A 20,505-nucleotide genomic window follows, 5' to 3' on the forward strand; every position below is an offset into this window, starting at 1 on the left:
ATCACAAGTCGAATTTAGTTAACGACGGGTCGTAATCCCGAAGCCCGATCAGCCGTAGTGACAATCAAACGCAAGCTCGGAGTCCGCCGCTTCCTGATCATGATTGGCTTCAACAGGATGGCGAAATTCTCCCAATCAAATATTGACCATTATGTTGAGCAGCTATAAAGCGTTACACAAGATCGTGGACATCAAATACGCTTACTCAGAGCTTAGATGCTCCTCTGTTTAGTCCCTGACATGGACCCGAATCTGAGCGGGTGAACTTTATTGCTACAGAAGTATATTGGTAGACCTGAGGTATGGACTTTACACGTTCATTTATTCGCGAGGCTGGCGACTTCAATTTGAACCAGCGGAGATAGATGTCTTTATCACCCGAGGTCATGGAAACTAAATACAGATTACAGCCCTCATATTTTGCCAGTGCATGTACCAGTGGGTGAATCCCCCACGACACCGTAACACTGTAGTATTATTCATCAAAGCTCGTCATCGGTGGGTGCTTGAAACAGTTGATGATGTTATGCAATGATTCTTAAGTCCAGGGATGTCCTATCTTTGCTTCGTTTTGACGTTCAGTTGGTTCAATATCAAAGGAATTGGGATGTTCTTAGAAGAGCTTAGTCCAAGTCACTTGCAAGTTGCAAACGGCAAGTCGATATCCTTTTTGAGAGTACGGGCTTGAATTTTAAGTAGAAGTGGTGTGTTCAAATTTTGACTGCTTTGTTCATTTGTTCTTCCTCTCCGACTAATTTTCCATGTTCGTGGTTCAACATTTTATACTCGTAGTCCAAGCTCTTGAGAACCTTCAGCTTCAATTTAGTCGGCTTACCAAATAAGGCAAGGCACATGTTTTGCGGGCGCTTGAGTTCGTCCGTGTTCTGCGCTCACTCTCTCGTGTCCGTCGCTTAACGGTCTTTGCAGTCACGATGCCTTGCTGTGGAGGAAAAAAGGATGATGCGCCCTCAAACCGCGAACGTATGCAAGCGCGCGAAATCGTTACCACTCAACCCACCGCTCAGCCCGTCCTCGAAAAGCCTGGCAGTGCACAATCGGTCGGCTACCAACAGCCGTTCGCATCTCCACCCCCAGCTATTGTAACCGACCATAATGTAAATGGTTATAACAATTCTGCCATTCCACCTTGGGGCCAAGCGCCATCACCGCCAATCCAAAGCCTATATAGTTCGCCCTCACCTCCGATCCCCTCACCTCCTTTGGGAATGTTCACGAACCATAATTACAATTCGACTAGCAACATCAATGCTATATTGCGACCCCAATCCGCGACATATCATCCAACGATGAATGGGCAAGCAGCATCTATGTCATCTTCGCCTCCTATTGAATTTTCGCGTGGTACGGACGAGGGCAAGATGTCAGTGGCCGTGGATTTCGGTGAGCGTTTATAGTTCTATGCCTCGTGTATTAGTCTGAAATAGCTGTTCTAGGTACAACATTCTCTGGTGTTGTGGGTATAATCGGATACTAGGATTCCATTTGAACTGACACGGTATCTAGGCTTATGGTTCTTCCCGTGTCACCGGTGGAAGGATTCAGCAGATCTTGAACTGGCCGGGTTCTGTCGAAACTTTCCGAAAGGTTCGCTCAAAAAATTATTACTTCGAACTCCTCCTGACTCGTTCGTAGATTCCTACTTGTTTGTTATATGACGAATATGGAAGGGTAATAGCTTGGGGCCTAGAAGCTAAGAACGCCAGTCCTATGGAGGGAACAATAAAATGTGAATGGTTCAAGCTGTTTTTGGAACCGAAAGCACTGAGAGACGACGCCGCGATTGACCCTCGCCTACCCCTTTTGCCGGTACGTTTCTCCCGAACGCTCATGAACCTCTTTACTTATGGTCAAGATAGCCAGGGAAGCGTGCTGTTGATCTGATTGTTGATTTTCTTAGCTGCCTGTGGGAACATGCGAAGGAACAAATTACACGCGATATTGGTGCCGTAGCAGATCTCAGTATGTGATATTCCGTGGTCGTCTCAGGTTCGCTATAATTAATGATGCTATGCTTTTAGATTCTGCTGATGTGCTGCTGACAGTTCCTGCTGCATGGGATGCCAAGGGTTGCGATATGATGCGAGAGGCTGCCATCACTGCAGGCCTCGTTCGGAGCTCCCATGCTGGCGATAAGAATTGGAAAGATCGCTTGAGGATCATCACGGAGCCTGAAGCAGCAGCCGTTCACTGCGCACATCTGTCGGATCTACATTGCCTCAAACCATCCCAGAATTTTATTGTATGTGATGCTGGTGGTGGAACCGTCGACCTCGCAGCTTACAAGGTGAGGTTACTCATAAGGAGCTTACCTGTCCTACGCGTTATATCTGTCTGTCTCGTGCTTTCTCCTTGTAACTCATCCATGGACTTGTCTAGATCATAGGGCAAATGGCGAATCTTGAGATTGCTGAGATGTCGGCTCGGTCTGGCTCCAACTGTGGTAGTTTATTCCTTGACCTTCGTTTCAGAGAGCTTGTTAGGGTAAGTCGAATTTGGTATACCCTTGTTGGATGCTAAGATCAGTCACTGCTCGATAGACACTTTTATCCGATCACCCCGCTCACCTCGACCCAGCTTCGCTTGCTTATTTCAGTATGTATATCATTGTTGTATCGTCCCATTCAGCCGTTGATGGTGATGAATTAGTGCATTCCTTCAGTGAAACTGATAAGCACAATTATGGAGGAATTCAAGACGATGGTTTGGATTTTTTCTATCAATCACGACTTATTTTGACCTGTGAAAAATGAATTTGTAGATTTGATGTTCCAGTTTCATTGTTTCAACACAGAGGATCCACAAGACCCTTCTGTCGGACTAATAAATGGAGAGCTTTGCATACCTGGAAATTTATTGCGTAGGGAGGTCTTTGATCCGGTGGTTAACGAGGTACGTACGACTAATATATTCTCCTATTATCTAAGATTTAAATTTTTCGTAGGTATTGCAATTAATCGAGGAACAATTAGGAAGAATAGAACAACGAATTGATGCACTGCTTCTTGTGGGAGGATTTGCTGGTAGTGAGTATCTCAGACAGCGTGTCCAGGTAAAGTTTTTTTTCTTCTTTTTCTTTGATGTTTCCATTTGGGCGAGACTTATGAATAGTTTCGGATTTACCCTTCCCCAGGAACGATTTGGCTCTACAATACATGTCATCGAAAGGCCCCCCGATGCCGACACAGCCACCCTTCGCGGTGCTGCTCAATATGGTCTAGCGCAAAAACCGCTTGTGGCAAGTGTCATTGCACCAAGAGCCTACATTATGAAAGTACGTCTTAATTCGATGACAAAGTATATACCCAAATCTTACTTGTCGACAGGTTAAATTGCCAGCAGAGCAAGAGGATTGGTTGAAACGTCCCGCATACATAAAGATGAATAACGCAAATGTTAATATATGTGATAACAGGTACGTAACGCTATCTCGTATCTTCGTCGTCGCAGGAGTTGTTGATTTTTTTTATTACAGGTTGCAGTACCTTGTTTCAAAAGGCGCAATCCTCCGGAAAGGGTGAGATTTTTAAATCCGGGACTTTCCAATGTGTCGTCGTTCGCGACTGAATTCGTCTCTTAGTCAACGGCTTTCAACCAAATTCTGGTATGTCTTCATGTTGGTTTGATTATTATGTCCCGTTCGATTTATCTTTGTGAAGCAAATTTTCGCAATCAGCTCAAGGTTTGGTTTTTTGTTCTGTCGTATTTCAATCCAGTTAATTGGGGGCCTCAGACTCAATATTCATCGCTACCCTGTTTACAAGCGACTCTGAACAGATAATGAGGTACACTGACGAAGGAGAGACCACTGAGCTTTGTAAATGGACAGTTGATCTCTCGTCATTGCCTTCGTTCCGCAACAACGCAGCATCACAGCCCAGCGGATTCTACACAGGTAAGAAATATTTCCGAGTGCGAGTCGAACTGGCTGAATCAGATTTGACCCCCCTCCATTTAGAATTTGAACTAGGCTTGGAATTGGATAGTGCCGAAGTCCGTGGTATCCTGCTGTACAATAATCAGGAATGGGGAAGGTGGGCTGCCAGTTTCTCCTTTCTTTCACGGCTATTAATTTAGCGCTGTGACTGCAGGGTGACATTTGATTTCCTTAACTAGTTCAGCGGGTACCGTTCCAACTACATTACATGCTTTTATTATTTTTTCCTTCGATATATGTGGTATGCACGTGATGATCTAAATAATCTTAATAAGTTATCAGATCATCAGCTGGGGATCCGTCGCCATCGCAGCTACACATCTAGAGAAACGCGTTTTCGGACTACCAAACCAAGAGAATGTACCTGACACCGCGATCTCGAATCTCGATTCTGATGTTGGTCCATGAATGGGCCCTATCGAAAGAGATCAAAGACGTGGGGCATCACCCTGGCATGCCGAGAGCAATTCATCGAGATTGGATGTTGGTGCACGTTTCGTAAGCACCGGAACTGTGAATCACGCCGGGAGACAAGAAAGTTGGCTGACGTTCAGCCGTTTTTGCCAGCCGCGGCAGTGGGGTCTGGTCAAGTATCCGGCGTCTTCCGGGTTCCTCCGGGCGAAATCGAGATCAGTCATCTTGACTTTTCATCGGGACTCATATAAAGCCATCCATGAAAAAATGTCTGCAGCAGAAATTGTTTCCAAATGTCCCCCTCCCAACCACAAATGAAGCTCGAGGACATACCCTTGCACTCGCTTTACCAGCTTCTACACCCCATCACCCTCCCGGCTGCCTCTACCCGCTTTAACAACTGGGCCCGTACATATTTTTGTACACCCAGCGCTATCTTTGAACCAGAGTCTGAGGCCCAATGTAAGCTCATCCTGGAGCTCGCTAGACGAGAAGGTCGTACAGTTCGTGCTATCGGAGTAGGGCACAGCCCGAGCGATCTAGCGTGTACGACCGGATACATGGTGCGGCTGACCAAAATGAACAGGGTAATCCAAGTAAGTAAAGGAATCGTATCTCCTGCCTTCTTCTCGCCATCAGCCCCGACGTCTATCCCGACCCTGTCGGGCTTGTTTGATTCTTTCTCGGCAGTTCTTAATCACCTTCTTCTCTCAACCATTCACACAACTCCCGACTTCGACTGCTGATCCCATCATTTGCTTAATTATAGGTCGACCACGAGAAACGATGTGCACTGGTTGAGGCCGGCATCACGCTCTACGATCTGCATGCTGAGCTTGACAAATATAACATGGCCATGGTTAACATCGGGTCCATTTCCGATCAGACGCTGGGGGGTATCATCACAACTGCAACTCATGGATCTGGTGTCAACTATGGCGTTATATCCACCAACGTGCGGGCGCTGAAGATCCTCCTTGCCAATGGTCAGACAGTTGTCTGCTCTAGCACGCAGGAGAGTGATCTTTTTACCGCCACACTCTGTGGTCTCGGCGCTACTGGCCTTGTGTTGGAGATACTTTTGGAAGTGGAGCCCGCCTTTAGGTTAAGGGAGGTGCAAGAACCAATGATGTTTGATGACATGGTGAGGAATCTGGACAGCCTCACGAGGTCTTCTCAGCATACCAGATTTTGGTGGTTTCCCGTTGTCGATAAAGTGGTCTGTAGCACCGCCGACAGAACGTATGATGTGAGTTTTTCCGTTCATCTCCGGCAGATTATCTGACCGTTGTCTCTAGCCACCTCAGCCAGCGGGATCCTGGTTTTGGAATACGATCTGCGGGTATCATTTAATTCAAATTTTATTGTTTCTGGGGAGGTACTTCCTCTTCCTTAACTCGTGGACTCAGCATCTGGCATTCTGGCTCCTGAGTGAGAAGAAGGTGGGCGTCGACGATGGACACCGGATCTTCAACGTTGACTGTCGGGTATGCGTCTCTTTGACACTGGCAGCGCAGGTTAACTGATTCAACGAACTAGTACCCGCAATTCACGACTGAATGGGCGATTCCGGCGTCGGAAGCCACAGCCTGTTTGCAGGAGTTGCGTTCATGGCTTCAGCAAGAATTCTCCGACCGAAAGGGCTTAAGACCTCACTTTCCCCTTGAGATCCGGTTCTCGGCTGCTGACAACATTTGGCTCAGTCCAAGCAGTGGACATATGACGTGCTGGATCGGTATTGTCCAATACAAGTAAGAAGTTCACTGATTGATCAAAAAACATCATCATTAATGAATATTTTAAGGCCTTATGGATTAAACGTTCCTTATCGGGATCTTTTCGGAAAATTTGAGGCCATCCTCGCCCGACATCAAGGACGACCCCATTGGGCGAAGGCACACATGCTGCGTCCTGACGATCTCAGAAGATTATACCCACGGTTTGACGACTTCCGACGCGTTTTGAACAGGGTCGACCCTGATGGCACCTTCCGCAATGAATACATTCAAAGGCATATCTTTGGCCAGCCAATTGATTCCAGAGTTTACAAAACAAGAATGTGAGAAGGCGTTCATCAATCATTATCTTATTCATGAAGGGAGATAAGTGGGTGTTGTATCGTATGTAATTTCAATATCTTATATAGTCAGACTTGTCATAATCCATACCATTCGGTGGTTCGAAGCCTCAGGGTATGGAATAGGACAGGCTATAGGTTACCACAATTAACCCATAAACGGCCTTTATAGCATGATATAATTGTCATATTTGTACCCTAGTATACTCTATTTATTAATAAGAAGACTTTAGCCACTTGCAAATAAAATATGACATGGTACTGTATCAAACTTAAGCATCCGATTGTCGTGATATCTTGGTACTACGATACCTGTACGACATACTCTCACATTTTTCTTTAGTACCCGCACTAGACGCAGGTGATTTCTCGAGACACCAATCGAAGCCCTTCGATAGCTTCTGTCCGTAAAGGCCGAATGTAATCGTTTGAACATTAGGCTTCCTTTGCCACTTCCCTCGTCCGCCATAGCCGGAATGTCTGAAAATGGCTGGTCGTCGATTGCTACTGTGAGTGGTGGCGCAGAGTATGCCTTATCTTAGAAGATAGATGCGTGCAGGAAATATTCTCAAGATGGTTAAAAGTTCCCGTGGCGTTTTCTTGTATATATCCGTGTATTCAGGATTCTCGCGGGCTCGGAGAGTTTCGGTGATAGACGTATGACGGCCCAGAATATTACATTAAGGGGCTTACATAAGGATCGGTCCGATGTATGTAGTGACGTTGTCAAGTTCAAGCTGTTCGAATTGTACCACTAACATGGCCGCACGAAGTCCCAATACTGCGACAGCACTGCGCCGTCTTATGACAGAATACAAGCAGCTGACCTCCGGCGGTATGACGCTCCGTTCTGGCCATCTGATAGTATGTGTGGCTGACTTGTCGTTCCCAGGTTCACCGGATGGCATGTTCACAGCAGGTATGACGGTCGACATACCCTTTCTAGGCCTTGTAAACTACATCTGGCTATAGGCCCAATCTCCGAGTCTGATTTCTTCACCTGGGAAGCGCTGATTTCTGGACCCAAGGATACACCATTTGTACGAGCCGATTTCATATATTCTAAAGGATCTTACGAAACTCGCCCTGATCTCTTAGGAAGGCGGCATTTTCGCAGCTAAGCTCACCTTTGTACGAGCGTTTGTGTTAGATTTTTCTATTTTGCAAGGTGTTTTACGTTCAAAACACATAGCCATCCGATTATCCCCTTTCCCCCTTCAAGATGAAGTTTGAACCGCCTATATTTCATCCAAACAGTGAGCCCAAAAAAATGATGCTCGGTTTCATACATGTATCTGACCAGCATTTGTCTCCTAGTATATCCTGATGGAAATGTTTGCATCTCAATTCTTCATACACCTGGTGATGACCCAACTATGTATGAATCTGCATCCGAAAGGTGGAGTCCCGTTCAGAGCGTGGAGAAGGTCATCTTGAGTGTTATCTCAATGCTTGCAGGTATGTTCCTTATCCGCTTTTTCGTCTTTTTTTATTCGTCCACATGCTTCTACGGTCATGCCGAGCTGCTCCTAGACCGATCACTTCGCTCCTACACTCGGCTCGTCTTCTCGAATCGCACCTTTTTCTCGTACCCTAGTATCCAGTGACTACATATCCGGTTAACTTGTCGTTATTATAGAACCTAATCTTGAAAGCGGCGCGAATATAGATTGTTGCAAGTTATACCGGGAAAATCAAGGGGAATATGAGAATATAGTACGGCAATCCGTGAGGGAGCAGTTGGGATTGTGATTTACAACATGAGCGGTAACGCACACTCTTCGGATTTCAGCTTAAAATGTTACCACTGTCGTCACGCTAATCCAGTAGAGATGATGCCTCACTAGAGATGTGCTCTCTTATCAAGTCCCAGTTCTTGCCACCAACTAGTCTGTCATTCATTTGGCATGTGGGCCCCCGTTTTTGCCACTCAACTTTCCCCTGGCTACGATATCCCGCCTTCCACTATCCTCACCAAATTTTGCTGCTTCGTGAAACGATAAAGCGACTCCCAAGCATCTTCATCCATTGTTGCGCTGGACTTGACTGATTTATTTGCGTGGTTAGAACGTGTATATTTCTCTAGCATCCGATTGGCGAGCCCTAAGATAGATGGGATGTAATCAATGAAGGCATAATGATATGCGATCTATCGGAGTTGATATGTGGATATATCGATATTAATAAATATAAGATTAAGAACTATTTTGCTGATTTGATTCTCCACCTAAACAGTCCAGTAACAAATTTAAATTATCTTGAAGCAACAAAGCAAGGGGATGGGTATCTACATATAATACCGTATAACTTTCTCTCACGAATGATAGCTGATTTTGTTTGAAACCTCAAATCCTAGTTGACAATCAATATCGTACAGAAAATCATCATGTGCGGTGCTTGTTTCAACAAAGTGGCAAAATCCAAGTCGCTGGTATCGAATTCCATTTTCTCTTTCGAGTCTCCGATGAAACGGAGAGAACCTCATAAGCACAAATGGGATATTTCGGTAACCCCCAACCCTTGTTTCTCTCGCACCTCCGAGTGAGAAAAAAGAGTCGAGTGATTTATTTTAAGGCGCCAGGGTAACTACAGTAACCACTGTGATGGTGGATTTGATTTTTTAGTGTGATGAAAACTTCGGCCGACTGTGAAGAGTGAACAATGCACACATCAGATTGTAAAGAAAATGAACTACTATTACTATACATACATTGCAAATGAAACACACAGCTCGAGATTAATCTAGGGATTGTCATGATGCATCATCCAGTATGAGGCGAGGAACCACATTCATAGCCATCAACTAGTCATGCATTGAAAACGTCAACCAACATAACAACGGTCATAAGGGAACTCACTTCTTGAAATAATAACTTGGCTGCATAAGGAATCGTCAACGAGGCCATTTTTTTGGAGCTCTTGCAGTAAGTGCACCACCCATTGTATCCCATCAGGCCGCACTCTTGACATGCATTGACCTCAAAGATATCCGAAGAGATCATCAACCTCTCCAGTAATAGCTGGGTAGCACCATAACCAATCAAGCAGTCGCGCTCCATTTCCCCTAAACGCAAACCACCCTCTCGGGAACGACCTTCCGTAGGTTGCCGTGTGAGGGTCGCACGCGGGCCACTAACGTCAATTAGTCATGTCATAGGCAGACAGTTGACGTTATGATAATGTACGGCAGTGGCGGGAAGAAAATATCAGGAAGACTGCCTCTTGGATAGAAGGAACATTAGTCAAACGTACCGCGCTCGAGCATGCATTTTGTCCATTACCATGTGCTCTAAGGTTTATCATTAGCCCGAGCGCTGAGTATCAGGGGTCTCGAGTTCACGAGTTCACGTACTAAGTTTCTAGGAGAATTATAACTCTACGTCAAGCAGGAAAAAATAAATTAACATAATAGAACCTACCTGATAGTATATAGGGCCGAAGTACACGTAGGCTTCAAGCGGCTCGCCCGTGATACCACTTGTCAGCATATCTTTCCCTGCGTAACTGAAACCATTCTCGATAAGGATTCGGCTCATATCTTCGACCTAGCGAGAGCATATAATAAGAGGTTATGTTCGCGCGGTATTTAGGACTTTTGAAGGGGTTCTCTACCTTTGACCCTCCGAAAGCGGTGCCGTATTGGAGCTTTCCTGTCAAAACACCAGCCTGTCAGGAAAAAACCGGTAGTGATTCAGTTACGACCACGTCCAACAATAAGTCCGAGTAAGGCATAGTCAAAAACAATACCTTCCCAGCTAGCAGCTCAATCATTTTCCCAACCGTCATACGTGAAGGGAAACCGTGTGGATTCATGATCGTGTCTATATGTCAAGTAAAAGTGAGAACACTACATCTAAGGTATTCAGGGAACGAAATGGAAGAATGCTTACCGGGGTTGATACCCTGATCGTTGAATGGCATATCCTCTTGGTTGACAATCAAACCGCAAACACCCTTTTGACCGTGTCTCGAACTGAATTTGTCGCCCAACTCAGGGCGCCGTGTTTGTCGTATGAGAACCTTGATCAAAGTCTGTTCATTTTCAGTGTCGGTGACCATCACTTTGTCTATGTAACCGGCAACTGGACTCTTGTAAGTCAGAGGAGTATTTTTATACGGGACAGAGGCGGCTTGTCCCGTAAACGAATTATCCGACGCGTTCGTGGGCGATTGTTTGTTTACGTAGATGTCACCTGGGTCGACACGCTCGCCCACTCCAGCAAGACCATCTGGCTGGATGATATCGTAGCGTTTGGCAGTCATGCCATTCTCATCTATAGGAGCGTCTGCAAGGCGGTCATACCTATTTGATGTATATGGTCAGAGATCTAGACTTTTGGTGGCGCAACTTAAATCAGGTGAACCCACGTTCCATTGGGATATTTTCGGATGAGGGTCGCATTTTTGCGCAGAACCTGACAACGTCCATAACCGCGATCTAAACTCGCCTGATCATAACTCAAATTTGAAGAAGCTAGAAAGGCGGGGAAAAAGGGACGCACCTTGTTCAAAATTAGTGCGTCTTCAATATCATATCCTGAATAGCTCATGACGGCCACTGTCGCATTCTGCCCTGCAGGTAACTTGTCGTAGCCGATGAGTTCAATTGTCTTTGTCTTAACCATCGGCTGCTGGGGATAAACACTTAGATACAACAACGTGTCGATGCGGTTGAATTGATTATAGCCGATTGCCCCAATTGCTTGCTTGCCCATGGCACATTGATAGGTATTACGTGGAGACTGATTGTGATGAGGATACGGTATGAGGCCTGCGACGGCGCCAAGGAGGGTGAATGGCTCTATTTCGAGGTGAGTTGTATGAGGAGTGATGTCAGATTCGTATAAGGCGATATATGTGTCATTTTCTTCATTGACGTCAAGATACTCAACAACTCCCTTGCGCAAGAAGTCGTCAAATGTTGCTGTACCATCTTTGAGATGCTAAATCAAATCATAAAAGATCGTCAGTGAATCCTCAAATCGGGTTCAGACGACTGCGGGTGGAATCGTGGAATCCGGGGTAGCATGGAAAATCCATAGACTGACTGATGCTAACCGGAGAAAAGAGATTGACTCACCGTGGCATGTTCTGGGGTAACTTTTGAACGACCATGCTCCACAATGATCATGGGTCGACAAATGCGCCCACCATCGCTAGCAATGTGTACGGTACGATGGTGGTGATTGACATATATGCTCACAAATTCACTGAATCTCCTGGCCCTTCGGAGTTTCCGGAACTGAGAAACGAAGCGCATTGGATGCCGAGTTAGACCGATGATAGTCCCATTGACATTGACAACGAAGGTATTTGGCCCATATATTTCTGTTCCAGTCGCTAACCGGATATCTACAGATGTGGATATGATGTCACTGAGACGAATTCGGTTGACATGTAATAAACTTGCCTTCAACGCCCAGCATGAAAGCTAACTGAATTATCGGCTCTTCCTCAACATCGGTGGTAATGTGAGTCATGAGAGCTAGATTTTTAACTAGACCGCATGCCTCCCCTTCTGGGGTATCACTTGGGCACAGTACACCCCATTGACTTGGCTGTAGTGCGCGCGGTCCACTGACCTTCCTCGTCTTTTCAAACTGAGATGAGATGCGCGTCATCATACCAAGTGCTGATATGAAGCTCAAACGGCTTAGAACGTGTGTTACACCAGCACGCTCCATCTTGAATCGTTTGAGGGACCAATTTCCCGTTGAGATCGCTCGCACAAATCCGGCTGTAAGATGGTCGCCTTGAAATTGCATCGTGTTGTAAGCATCAAACTCGGTTGTCCTTGACGGCTTCTTCAGAACTTTATCAATCGCACTCTTCAGATTGGAGTTATACGTCTTGAATAGATCCTCGAAGAGGAGAGCCAATAATTGACCAGCACTGTATCAGAGTTTGATTATCAATAAGTGTTAAAATAGATGCCTCATACCCATGACTGCAAGTCAGCAGGAACATAGAAAGATAGACACTCACAGCTCCAATCGTTTATTGCCGACGTAGTCGCGATCATCAACCATGTTTTCGTCATTCATAGCCATGAGCACGCGGCGAGTCATCGTCGCGACGAAAATAGCTTTAGGTCGCAAGTCGAGTCCGTTTACCGGTACGTGAGCTAGTACAATGGTGGCCAGCGCCTCCAAAGCCTCCTCCCACGCTGGCCGCCTGGGCCCAACTACTCTTCGATTTACTTTGACTCTGGTCCCGATATATTCGAGCGCTTGCTGCCTTGTAAAAATGCCAAGCTTAGCGGCATCTTCCAAGTTTGCCGAAAAGGCTATTTTGTATGCTTCAGTGTTTCCAGCTGTTAGAAGGAGAATTTCTTTGTCAGATTGAACCCCAAGGGCTTTGAGCGCGATAACTATGGGCAAATCCTCATGGATGGAGTTGTGGCGGAGATAGATCCTCCCCTTTTTCGTGGCCACGTATGTTTTAGATTTGAGCCCCCCATGTGTTGATCTAGCGTTATTTGGAGCGAAGTGAGTGATGCATCTAGTCTTAAATAAACGAAAGAAAGGATCCGCACGATGTACACGATGCTTGGACGACTCCTTTCACATTATCGGTTTCAACGATGATTCGATTCTTGCTGAGCTGTTCTTGAACCAAAATAACCTTCTCCGTACCCTTGACCACGAAATAGCCGCCTGGATCCAAAGGACACTCTGACATCCGTGCGAGCTGCGCTTCCGTTCGGCCGGTTAAAACACATTTATTACTCCGCAGCATTATAGGAAGACGTCCTATGTTGACATTTCTCTGGACAATATTCTTCCCCCTTGTGTATTGAATCGTGACGATGATAGGTGCGCTATAGGTGGTATCTCGAAGTCGGCATTCATGAGGAGTGACTTTTTTCTCGACCGTTTCCATTTCATTTCTGTCGGGGAAGCCTACATTGATATCGACGTATTTAAGCCAAAATCGTGGGTCCACATCGGAGGTTATTTTGTTATTAGCTTTGACTATGTTCTTGAGATCGACATCGACGAAATAGTTGAAAGAATCGATGTGTTGTTTAACGAGGCCTTTTACTTTCAAGAAGGCGGGTAGAAGAAGCCATTTGTCCTAGTTGAACCACGTTGACGACACGGACCTTTGCAGGTTAATCTAGGCAGACGCACCTCTACACTCTTGACCGGGTCTGTCAGCCCCAGGCCGTTCCAGGAAGTTTTGTTTAGTCGATCCCACTCATTCTCTTCATCATCATAAAACATGCTTTCAGTTTCGCAGCACGAAAGGATCCCGAAGCAAAGCCTGCCCTTCGGGGATGAAGCTTTGAAGGGTAGAGTCAAATTCTTTCATTGGATTTTCGATTCACGTGACAAGCTACAGGGCCGGGCCGGTTGCCGGGATGCGAAAATTATGAATATCATCCTCGAGAACAATAATTACTGTAGCGGCCTCGCCGAACACTCCTAGAGGCTCTCCTGGTTTGAGGAGCTGGTGTATTGGACCGGTCAACTCGATGGCGAGAAATAAGAAAATACCTTTAGAGTGTGTGTGACCTGCATCACGTGGTGTGATATATATATTAGGTTCTTCGGCGTTCGCGCTGGATGAGCTTTACTTTGTCCCAGTCACTATCGCCAACGATCGACTTGACTGACAATGCCTCCTTCGGCTTCATCGCAGCCTTCGAACACTGCTTCTCTCATTCTCAAACGCCAGCTCGCAGAGCTCACCAAGAGCCCTGTTGAGGGCTTCTCGGCTGGTTGGCTTAATTACCCCTTCATTCCTTCTCCGATTGATGACCCAACCAGGTCTTGTTGATGATGGCAATCTTTATGAGTGGGAAGTAATGATAATCGGGTTAGAGAAACGTTCTTTTTCAGCGGCACACCTCTGATACTTTCTTAGGCCACCCGATACTCTTTAGTGGGTTCTCAATTGGGTCGTTCTCATACCCCTACCAATCAGCGCTCTAGTGAAGGAGGTTTCTTCAAATCACGCCTCACCTTTCCACAAGACTATCCGCTGTCACCCCCAAAAATGAAGTTTATCACCGAGATGTGGCACCCAAATAGTGCGTATAGTCCTTGCACGCGTTGTGACTAGGGATCTGATGTAATGCAGTCTATGCCAACGGCGATGTTTGTATCTCCATTTTGGTTAGCGTCATTTAAATCCCTTCGTTCACTTTAAGATTATTGATGTTTGGCTTGCAGCATGCCCCTGGTGAAGACGAATATGGCTTTGAGAGAGCCTCCGAGCGATGGTCGCCTGTACAGTCCGTTACAAGCATAGTGAGTGTTACAATGCCGTCGACAACTATGTATTTTAACGTCGTTTTTTCCAGTTGATCAGTGTGATATCGATGTTGTCCTCCGATCCTCCCGATACTAGTAGTCCCGCAAACGTCGATGCAGCCAAACAAGTTCGAGAAGATATTTTAGGTTCGGAGTCATTTCTTTAGTCTCGATCCTCTCCCTTTTATATCCTGACTACGGAATTTTAGCATACCGAAAGAAAATTCGTCGGCTGGCGCGGAGGAGTGCTGAAGAAGCTTTTGATTGATTTGCTCTCGCATTTTCGTTTTGTTTATTTCGAGCTCACATACATCTGTTTTTACTCTTAATCAAACATTAACACTTTTACTGATCGCTCCTAAGAGCAATTTTAGCTTTTCATGCAAATACCCGTGGAACAAATAGGTCAGTACCGGCGAAGATGTCACCTCTCCGCCGCAAAAAAGTGAACTTTGACGAGGAGGTTTTGAAGGGTGAAGTTTTATATTGTCCGGAACCTGTTCTTTGCACGCGATGTTCACGAGATCAGTCAATGCAAACGTCCTAGAGTCCGGAAATGTAACGCTTGACTGATACCATGAATGTAAATGTTTATGGAATGCGGGGTGTGTCCGCATGAAGCCGATTGGGAACAAGGAAACATTGAAAGCACTGATACGAAAGCCATCTAGGAGCCTGGCAATTCTCTTAGATATAGCATATATAAGAAATATATTCAAATTGAATTATGAATGATAACGACTCATCCATCTTGCTGAGCATCGATTAGGTATACTCTGGTATACTGTTATATTAGCGGATCAGACCAGATCAGACCACGCAGTGTAAATGAAATCCTATAAATAGTAATTGATGGCATCATCGAAAATTGTGTGACATAACGAGTTTCGAGTCAATATGTCCTCTCCCTTCTGTCACCATGTCGGCCACAAGTAAACTTCTTTCTACTGCTTCAATTATGAATGTCCAGCTCTAATACGCAAACAGGACGAACAGCGCAAATTTCATCTCCGTTGGGTTTGTTGAGTTGCGAAGTCTGAAACAAAAATAGTCAACTCAAGCCGTAAAGCAGAGTCTGATTCTGATCCTGATTTCACACCTGGCGTGTATATTCCTCAAACGCCGACATTGAAAGAAAACCGCCTTTCTGTTAAGAGGAAGAGACGCGCAGAACGTTTTCCCACCTCTTCACAAAAACCAGCAAAACGAAAAAGAAGTATGGGACTTTGCGTGTTTCCAGTCGTTCGATGCTTATTGACGCGTTATTAACGACAGAAGAACTCCATTCCAGGCTTCCAAATGGACAAAATGAATTGTTGAAGTATTTTGGTATGCGGTTGAGATTACAATCCGTTCGTCATTAATACCTGTGTAGGGTTAGATGAGCTTGGACCGGATTCGGAATCAGAACCTGAAGCCATAAATGAACCAATTAAAGAATTACCAATGAGCTCCGACCGAGAAGCTGAGCCAAACAGTTCACCGATTGTTTTGAAATCATTTGCGGCAATGTCCAAGGTCAAATTACAGTCTTCAAGGGCAACTAGTCAATCTCCATCTTCGGAGAAGTTGACTCTCGACGATTCTGCCACTGGTGATTCGCTTGTGTGACAGCAAGTTTTGAATTAATTGATATTTGCGTTCAGAATCCGAATCGGAAGAAGAAACCTCTTTCAAATATCGGCGGAGTCCTCAATTATGTGTGTTTTGTCTTCACTTCTAGTTTCGCATGCCAATGCTTTTTGCCCAGCGACTAAGAAACGAAATAAGAAAGATGACTCCGCCACTGAATCGGACTCTGGTGATGAAATTCTGGTGTCAAGTAAGGTCACACGACTTCACACAGTGATGTCTTAACTCTGCTCCTCCACAGGCCTTGAACCCTCAGGTGCTATATTAGCTGAGGAAGCCTCGGATACTGAGACCGATACCGACGATGACATTGCTGAAGAGATGGGCGAATATGTGAGCCTGATGAGTCTCGGCATCATGCCATCTGGAAGTGACAAGATTGTTAAGGGTCTCAAACCGCGACCGGGGTTTCCCCTGGCACCTGGTCAACAGCGTCAAGAACCGCTTGTCTTGGATGAGAAGACAAAGACCGAAGTTCCAGCCTCAATCAATACGTATCTGCGTGATTATCAACGAGAGGGCGTCACATTTTTCTGGAATCAGTACCAAGCCGGTAGAGGTGGCTTGCTTGGAGATGATATGGGTCTTGTGAGCCTCACGCAATTCTGATTTATTTGCATCGACTCTGATGGCCGTTTAATATACCTATTCAGGGTAAGTTGAAGTGGGCTTTTTGTTTAAAGGATAGCGCTTATTTTATATGTTTTAATAGGTAAAACCATTCAAGTAATCTCTTTCTTGTCGGCCATAATGCGAAAAAGTGGTGTCACAACTGACAAAGATCGTCGTCGTAAGCATATCTCCAATCTTCAGGACCTAGACGCCTGGAGAGAAAGGCGGCATCTTCCACCCGCCAATGACACGTGGCCCACTTGTCTTATAATCGCTCCAACCACTGTCGTGCACAACTGGGAAAGGGAACTTGAAACGGTGCGCTGAATCACAGGAACTTTCCATCTGTCACTCAATACGTAACGCAGTGGGGTTATTTTGAAGTTGGTTTGTACAATGGCAGTCGTAAAGAACGGGAACCTGTACTCCGTGATTTCAAAATGGGAAGGTTGGACATTGGTGCGAACAATCTAAACGATCACCGCTGAACGTCCATCTTATTAACTTTTGGAATAGTAATTACCAGTTTCGACATTGCACGGAAAGATATAGATCTTTTAGATACTTTGGCTTGGGACTGCGTTTTTGTCGATGAAGTCCATCGAGTAAAGAACGTATGGTCCAAGCTTACCTTAGCGCTCCATCAATTTGCCTGTTCTCGCCGTTTCGGCTTGACTGGTACCACGATCCAGAACTCCTACCAGGAAATGTGGACAATCCTAGATTGGACTAACCCTGGAAGGTTGGGAACAAGTCGTCAGTGGCAGAAATACGTAGTAAAGCCACTTACGGCTGGACAGTCCGCCGCTGCCACTGAGGAGGAGCGAGCTCAGGCACAAGTGTGTCCCGCCACAGGATCTCCTGGGAAAATAATCTCACTTCTCAATTTTTGTTCGGCAGATGGTTGCGGTAATTTTGAAGACGAAACTTCTTCCAGAGTTTTTCCTGCGCAGGTACTTTCTCTCCGCCACATACTTAATAACTTGATATAAACCTTATTTTCAGAACCAAAAATATAATAAAAAATCAGGTTTGACATCTCCAACAGGACTAAGTATGAAAGCATTGATGGTCATCTCTTCCATCGCAGCTGCCCAATAAAAGCGACCAGGTGGTGTTCTGCCCTTTGAGCCAAAAACAAGCTATAGCATACAAACGCCTTCTCGGCATGGAAGCTGTGCAAAATTTAACACTTCGTGAGTATTCATGCCCATGCGGGTCAGGCCGAGCGTGAGTGTCTCGCACTGTTTGTAACTTGTAACAAATTGATGATGAAGCGGCCAAGTCGAAAAAGCTGCTGCCATCCTTTTGTTCCCGGCGACGTGTTTCGTTATATGTCAATACTCATAAAATTGTCGAACCATTTGGCTTTGATTCTACCGGGTCGGTGTCTCGTCTTATTCTATTTCAGTCTCAGTGCCTGAATTTGACCGTTGGTGTATCTCAGGGCCGAACGACTCTCCTGAACAAGTAAGCTATCGTATTCCCAATCTTGCTCAAAGCGAAACTGATTTCCGACAGACCGCACGTAATCGAGCGCTTGCAGATATCGCGTTCCCTGACGGAAATGCCCCAAAGTATGGAACAGCCATGATGCGACCCCAGTATTGTGGTAAATGGGCGGTGAGTGGTTGATAACTGTGCATTCGATTTCGGACTGAGGGATTGCTGTAGACCCTAGAAGTACTTTTACGCGAATGGCGCAAAGATCCGTCGAATAAGATTCTCGTATTCACGAAATCCGTCAAGTTATTGGACATGCTAGATTTCCATCTCAAAACCCAGGGTTAGTTTCCTCAAATACTTGATGGAAACCGGGATTGACAAAAGAACTAGGATATGGATTTGTCAAGCTTGACGGGAGTACAAAACAGTCTGACAGTAAGAATACGGATGCCCGTTTTTCGATTCGTTCCCGATGATTATTTTAACCTTAGGAATGTCCTTAATCGATAAATTCCACTGCGACCCCAAAATTTTCGTTTTCCTTATTTCTACACTAGCGGGCGGCACAGGTCTCAATTTGACAGGTCAATCTCCACACTTCTGAATCCAAGGTGCACAAGGAATCTCACATCTTTTCTTCTTCGTTCAAACAGGTGCGAACAAGGTTGTCATCTTCGGTAAGTTTCTTTCTTGTCGGACGTTCGAATACTCTTGATGATTCCCATGGGGCAGACCCTAATTGGAGTAAGTTTCTTCCTCTTAACATTGCCTCTATTCCCTTGGCCTAAAGGGTTTCGATTCTCTAAGACCCAGCACATGACTTGCAAGCTATGGATAGGTCTGTCATTCCAACTAGTCCGTCGGTGTGGTGCACTGATAGAATATGCTGTGTATTGCTTTTCTTGGTCTGATCTATAAGGGCGTTCCGTTTCGGCCAGACGCGTGACGTTTCAGTGTACCGGCTTCTCGGGGCAGGTTCTGTCGAGGAACTGATTTATGCACGTCAACTCTATAAACAACAACAAATGGAGATTGGATATAACGCAAGCATACAAACGAGGTCAACTGCCTCTATAAAAGTCATACAGCGGAAGCTTATATTCGATTTCCAGGTATTTTGAAGGAATTCAAGGTGACAATTCCAAAAAGGGCGAGCTCTTTGGGATTGAAAACATTTTTAAATACCACGAGAGTGCACTTGCTACGAAAATGGCGGTAGGCTTCAGTTTTAGGACCCCGTAATTGGCATCTGATGGTGACTAATCTAGATTGAAAAAGCCAATCTCGCCGAATTGGATTGGGCGTTAGCGAACATGGGAAACAATAGGTCTAGAAAGACCAAGGCCACTGCCGAGTTGGTGGAAGCAGATGCCGGAATCAGTAAGGAAGACGTAAGGCAAAATTTAGTGAACTTGATTGCTCGCATCAGCTTATTCGGGTGACATAGAGCACTCTGAAAGGACTTGGTGCTCTGCTGTTTGACGATGAGGGTGCGTATGTGCTTCTAAGATCGCAAGTCGCCAAGATGTTCACACACGGTGTTCACTATGACTCAGCCCCAAAACTTTCTACTCTCAATGAGGAAGACTCAATTCAGGCGATCCTGAATACCATTGGCGTCAAGTATAGTCATCTCAATGACGAGATTCTCTTGCCAAGTCGTATCGAAGAAGAAAGAACGAAAAAGTCACTCGTGGCATGTGTCTACCGCTGTCTGTAGTAGTCATGTCTAAAATTTCGACTGACGATGCGTATCATTAACTAGAAAATTCGACAGAAACGGAAATCGAAAGGAGGACATGCCGGAGAAGAGAACAAGGAACCGCAGGAGCAATGGCCACCTGTTCGAAAACACCACAAGCCACGACCTCAGCTGTCGCCTGAAGAACAGTTCGTTTCGTCTTGGCATCTCCCTTTCATATCCGCACTTATCTCATCGGTCCGTTCATTTTGGGGGGACATTTTATTTTCAGGCTGGCCTCGCGTCATAATGCCCTCGTGCACCTCGGAATGGTTAATAGCCCGGAAGAGGTGCCCCTGTTTGCGAGAGAGTTGTAAGCCTAAATGTTCCATCCTTCGGTAAAGGTTCCGACTGTCGATGATTTCGAATA

General features: G+C 45.6%; 6 protein-coding genes across 6 annotated transcripts; 5 read left to right on the plus strand and 1 right to left on the minus strand.

Annotated features, from left to right (window-relative positions):
• Positions 1-932: 932 nt before the first annotated feature.
• AGABI2DRAFT_76270 (hypothetical protein) lies at positions 933-3,539 on the plus strand (the record flags this gene model as incomplete). Its single annotated transcript, XM_006455803.1, has 14 exons — positions 933-1,401; positions 1,455-1,474; positions 1,525-1,605; positions 1,654-1,827; positions 1,878-1,980; positions 2,040-2,305; positions 2,398-2,502; positions 2,559-2,613; positions 2,668-2,721; positions 2,780-2,910; positions 2,963-3,070; positions 3,152-3,292; positions 3,345-3,433; positions 3,494-3,539. The coding sequence occupies 14 exons, from the start codon at positions 933-935 to the stop codon at positions 3,537-3,539; spliced, it is 1,842 nt and encodes a 613-aa protein (XP_006455866.1).
• A 1,115-nt stretch (positions 3,540-4,654) lies between these two features.
• AGABI2DRAFT_195196 (hypothetical protein) lies at positions 4,655-6,551 on the plus strand. Its single transcript, XM_006455804.1, has 6 exons — positions 4,655-4,965; positions 5,139-5,618; positions 5,668-5,856; positions 5,909-6,120; positions 6,174-6,475; positions 6,520-6,551. The coding sequence occupies exons 1-5, from the start codon at positions 4,663-4,665 to the stop codon at positions 6,430-6,432; spliced, it is 1,443 nt and encodes a 480-aa protein (XP_006455867.1). The 5' UTR covers positions 4,655-4,662; the 3' UTR covers positions 6,433-6,475; positions 6,520-6,551.
• Positions 6,552-7,198: 647 nt separating this feature from the next.
• AGABI2DRAFT_195197 (hypothetical protein) lies at positions 7,199-8,399 on the plus strand. Its single transcript, XM_006455805.1, has 7 exons — positions 7,199-7,281; positions 7,339-7,365; positions 7,419-7,486; positions 7,545-7,577; positions 7,639-7,702; positions 7,764-7,904; positions 8,086-8,399. The coding sequence occupies exons 1-7, from the start codon at positions 7,206-7,208 to the stop codon at positions 8,196-8,198; spliced, it is 522 nt and encodes a 173-aa protein (XP_006455868.1). The 5' UTR covers positions 7,199-7,205; the 3' UTR covers positions 8,199-8,399.
• Positions 8,400-9,105: 706 nt separating this feature from the next.
• On the minus strand, positions 9,106-13,672 carry AGABI2DRAFT_188003 (hypothetical protein; the record flags this gene model as incomplete). Its single annotated transcript, XM_006455806.1, has 15 exons — positions 9,106-9,249; positions 9,305-9,578; positions 9,699-9,735; positions 9,799-9,805; positions 9,866-9,991; positions 10,059-10,112; positions 10,194-10,267; positions 10,337-10,749; positions 10,815-10,894; positions 10,949-11,389; positions 11,527-11,798; positions 11,857-12,338; positions 12,432-12,914; positions 12,982-13,523; positions 13,580-13,672. 15 exons carry the CDS (start codon positions 13,670-13,672, stop codon positions 9,199-9,201), a joined length of 3,429 nt encoding a protein of 1,142 aa, XP_006455869.1. The 3' UTR covers positions 9,106-9,198.
• A 347-nt stretch (positions 13,673-14,019) lies between these two features.
• Positions 14,020-15,070, plus strand: AGABI2DRAFT_195199 (hypothetical protein). Its single transcript, XM_006455807.1, has 8 exons — positions 14,020-14,169; positions 14,219-14,267; positions 14,316-14,333; positions 14,384-14,481; positions 14,532-14,566; positions 14,624-14,701; positions 14,755-14,851; positions 14,914-15,070. The coding sequence occupies exons 1-8, from the start codon at positions 14,067-14,069 to the stop codon at positions 14,970-14,972; spliced, it is 537 nt and encodes a 178-aa protein (XP_006455870.1). The 5' UTR covers positions 14,020-14,066; the 3' UTR covers positions 14,973-15,070.
• A 1,623-nt stretch (positions 15,071-16,693) lies between these two features.
• Positions 16,694-20,452, plus strand: AGABI2DRAFT_76351 (hypothetical protein; the record flags this gene model as incomplete). The annotated part of the gene is made up of 21 exons (XM_006455808.1): positions 16,694-16,919; positions 17,064-17,266; positions 17,317-17,407; positions 17,465-17,787; positions 17,849-17,901; positions 17,954-17,978; positions 18,039-18,144; positions 18,366-18,418; positions 18,470-18,571; positions 18,623-18,734; positions 18,785-18,829; positions 18,886-18,978; positions 19,048-19,071; positions 19,202-19,232; positions 19,314-19,454; positions 19,507-19,609; positions 19,663-19,785; positions 19,842-19,884; positions 19,951-20,096; positions 20,160-20,284; positions 20,368-20,452. 21 exons carry the CDS (start codon positions 16,694-16,696, stop codon positions 20,450-20,452), a joined length of 2,253 nt encoding a protein of 750 aa, XP_006455871.1.
• Positions 20,453-20,505: the final 53 nt, after the last annotated feature.

The sequence above is a fragment of the Agaricus bisporus genome (genome assembly GCF_000300575.1).
Source record: "Agaricus bisporus var. bisporus H97 unplaced genomic scaffold AGABI2scaffold_11, whole genome shotgun sequence".
Lineage (NCBI taxonomy): Eukaryota > Fungi > Basidiomycota > Agaricomycetes > Agaricales > Agaricaceae > Agaricus > Agaricus bisporus.

Excerpts from the sequence above, each read along its gene's own strand:
- AGABI2DRAFT_195196 (XM_006455804.1), top strand. The coding sequence starts at position 4,663 with ATGTCCCCCTCCCAACCACAAATGAAGCTCGAGGACATACCCTTGCAC. Across the intron at positions 5,619-5,667 it reads CCGCCGACAGAACGTATGAT|CCACCTCAGCCAGCGGGATC; the intron begins GTGAGTTTTTCC and ends CGTTGTCTCTAG. Across the intron at positions 6,121-6,173 it reads ATCGGTATTGTCCAATACAA|GCCTTATGGATTAAACGTTC; the intron begins GTAAGAAGTTCA and ends GAATATTTTAAG.
- AGABI2DRAFT_195197 (XM_006455805.1), top strand. The coding sequence starts at position 7,206 with ATGGCCGCACGAAGTCCCAATACTGCGACAGCACTGCGCCGTCTTATG. Across the intron at positions 7,282-7,338 it reads CAAGCAGCTGACCTCCGGCG|GTTCACCGGATGGCATGTTC; the intron begins GTATGACGCTCC and ends TGTCGTTCCCAG. Across the intron at positions 7,578-7,638 it reads TCGCAGCTAAGCTCACCTTT|CCATCCGATTATCCCCTTTC; the intron begins GTACGAGCGTTT and ends CAAAACACATAG.
- AGABI2DRAFT_195199 (XM_006455807.1), top strand. The coding sequence starts at position 14,067 with ATGCCTCCTTCGGCTTCATCGCAGCCTTCGAACACTGCTTCTCTCATT. Across the intron at positions 14,170-14,218 it reads TGTTGAGGGCTTCTCGGCTG|GTCTTGTTGATGATGGCAAT; the intron begins GTTGGCTTAATT and ends TGACCCAACCAG. Across the intron at positions 14,702-14,754 it reads TACAGTCCGTTACAAGCATA|TTGATCAGTGTGATATCGAT; the intron begins GTGAGTGTTACA and ends CGTTTTTTCCAG.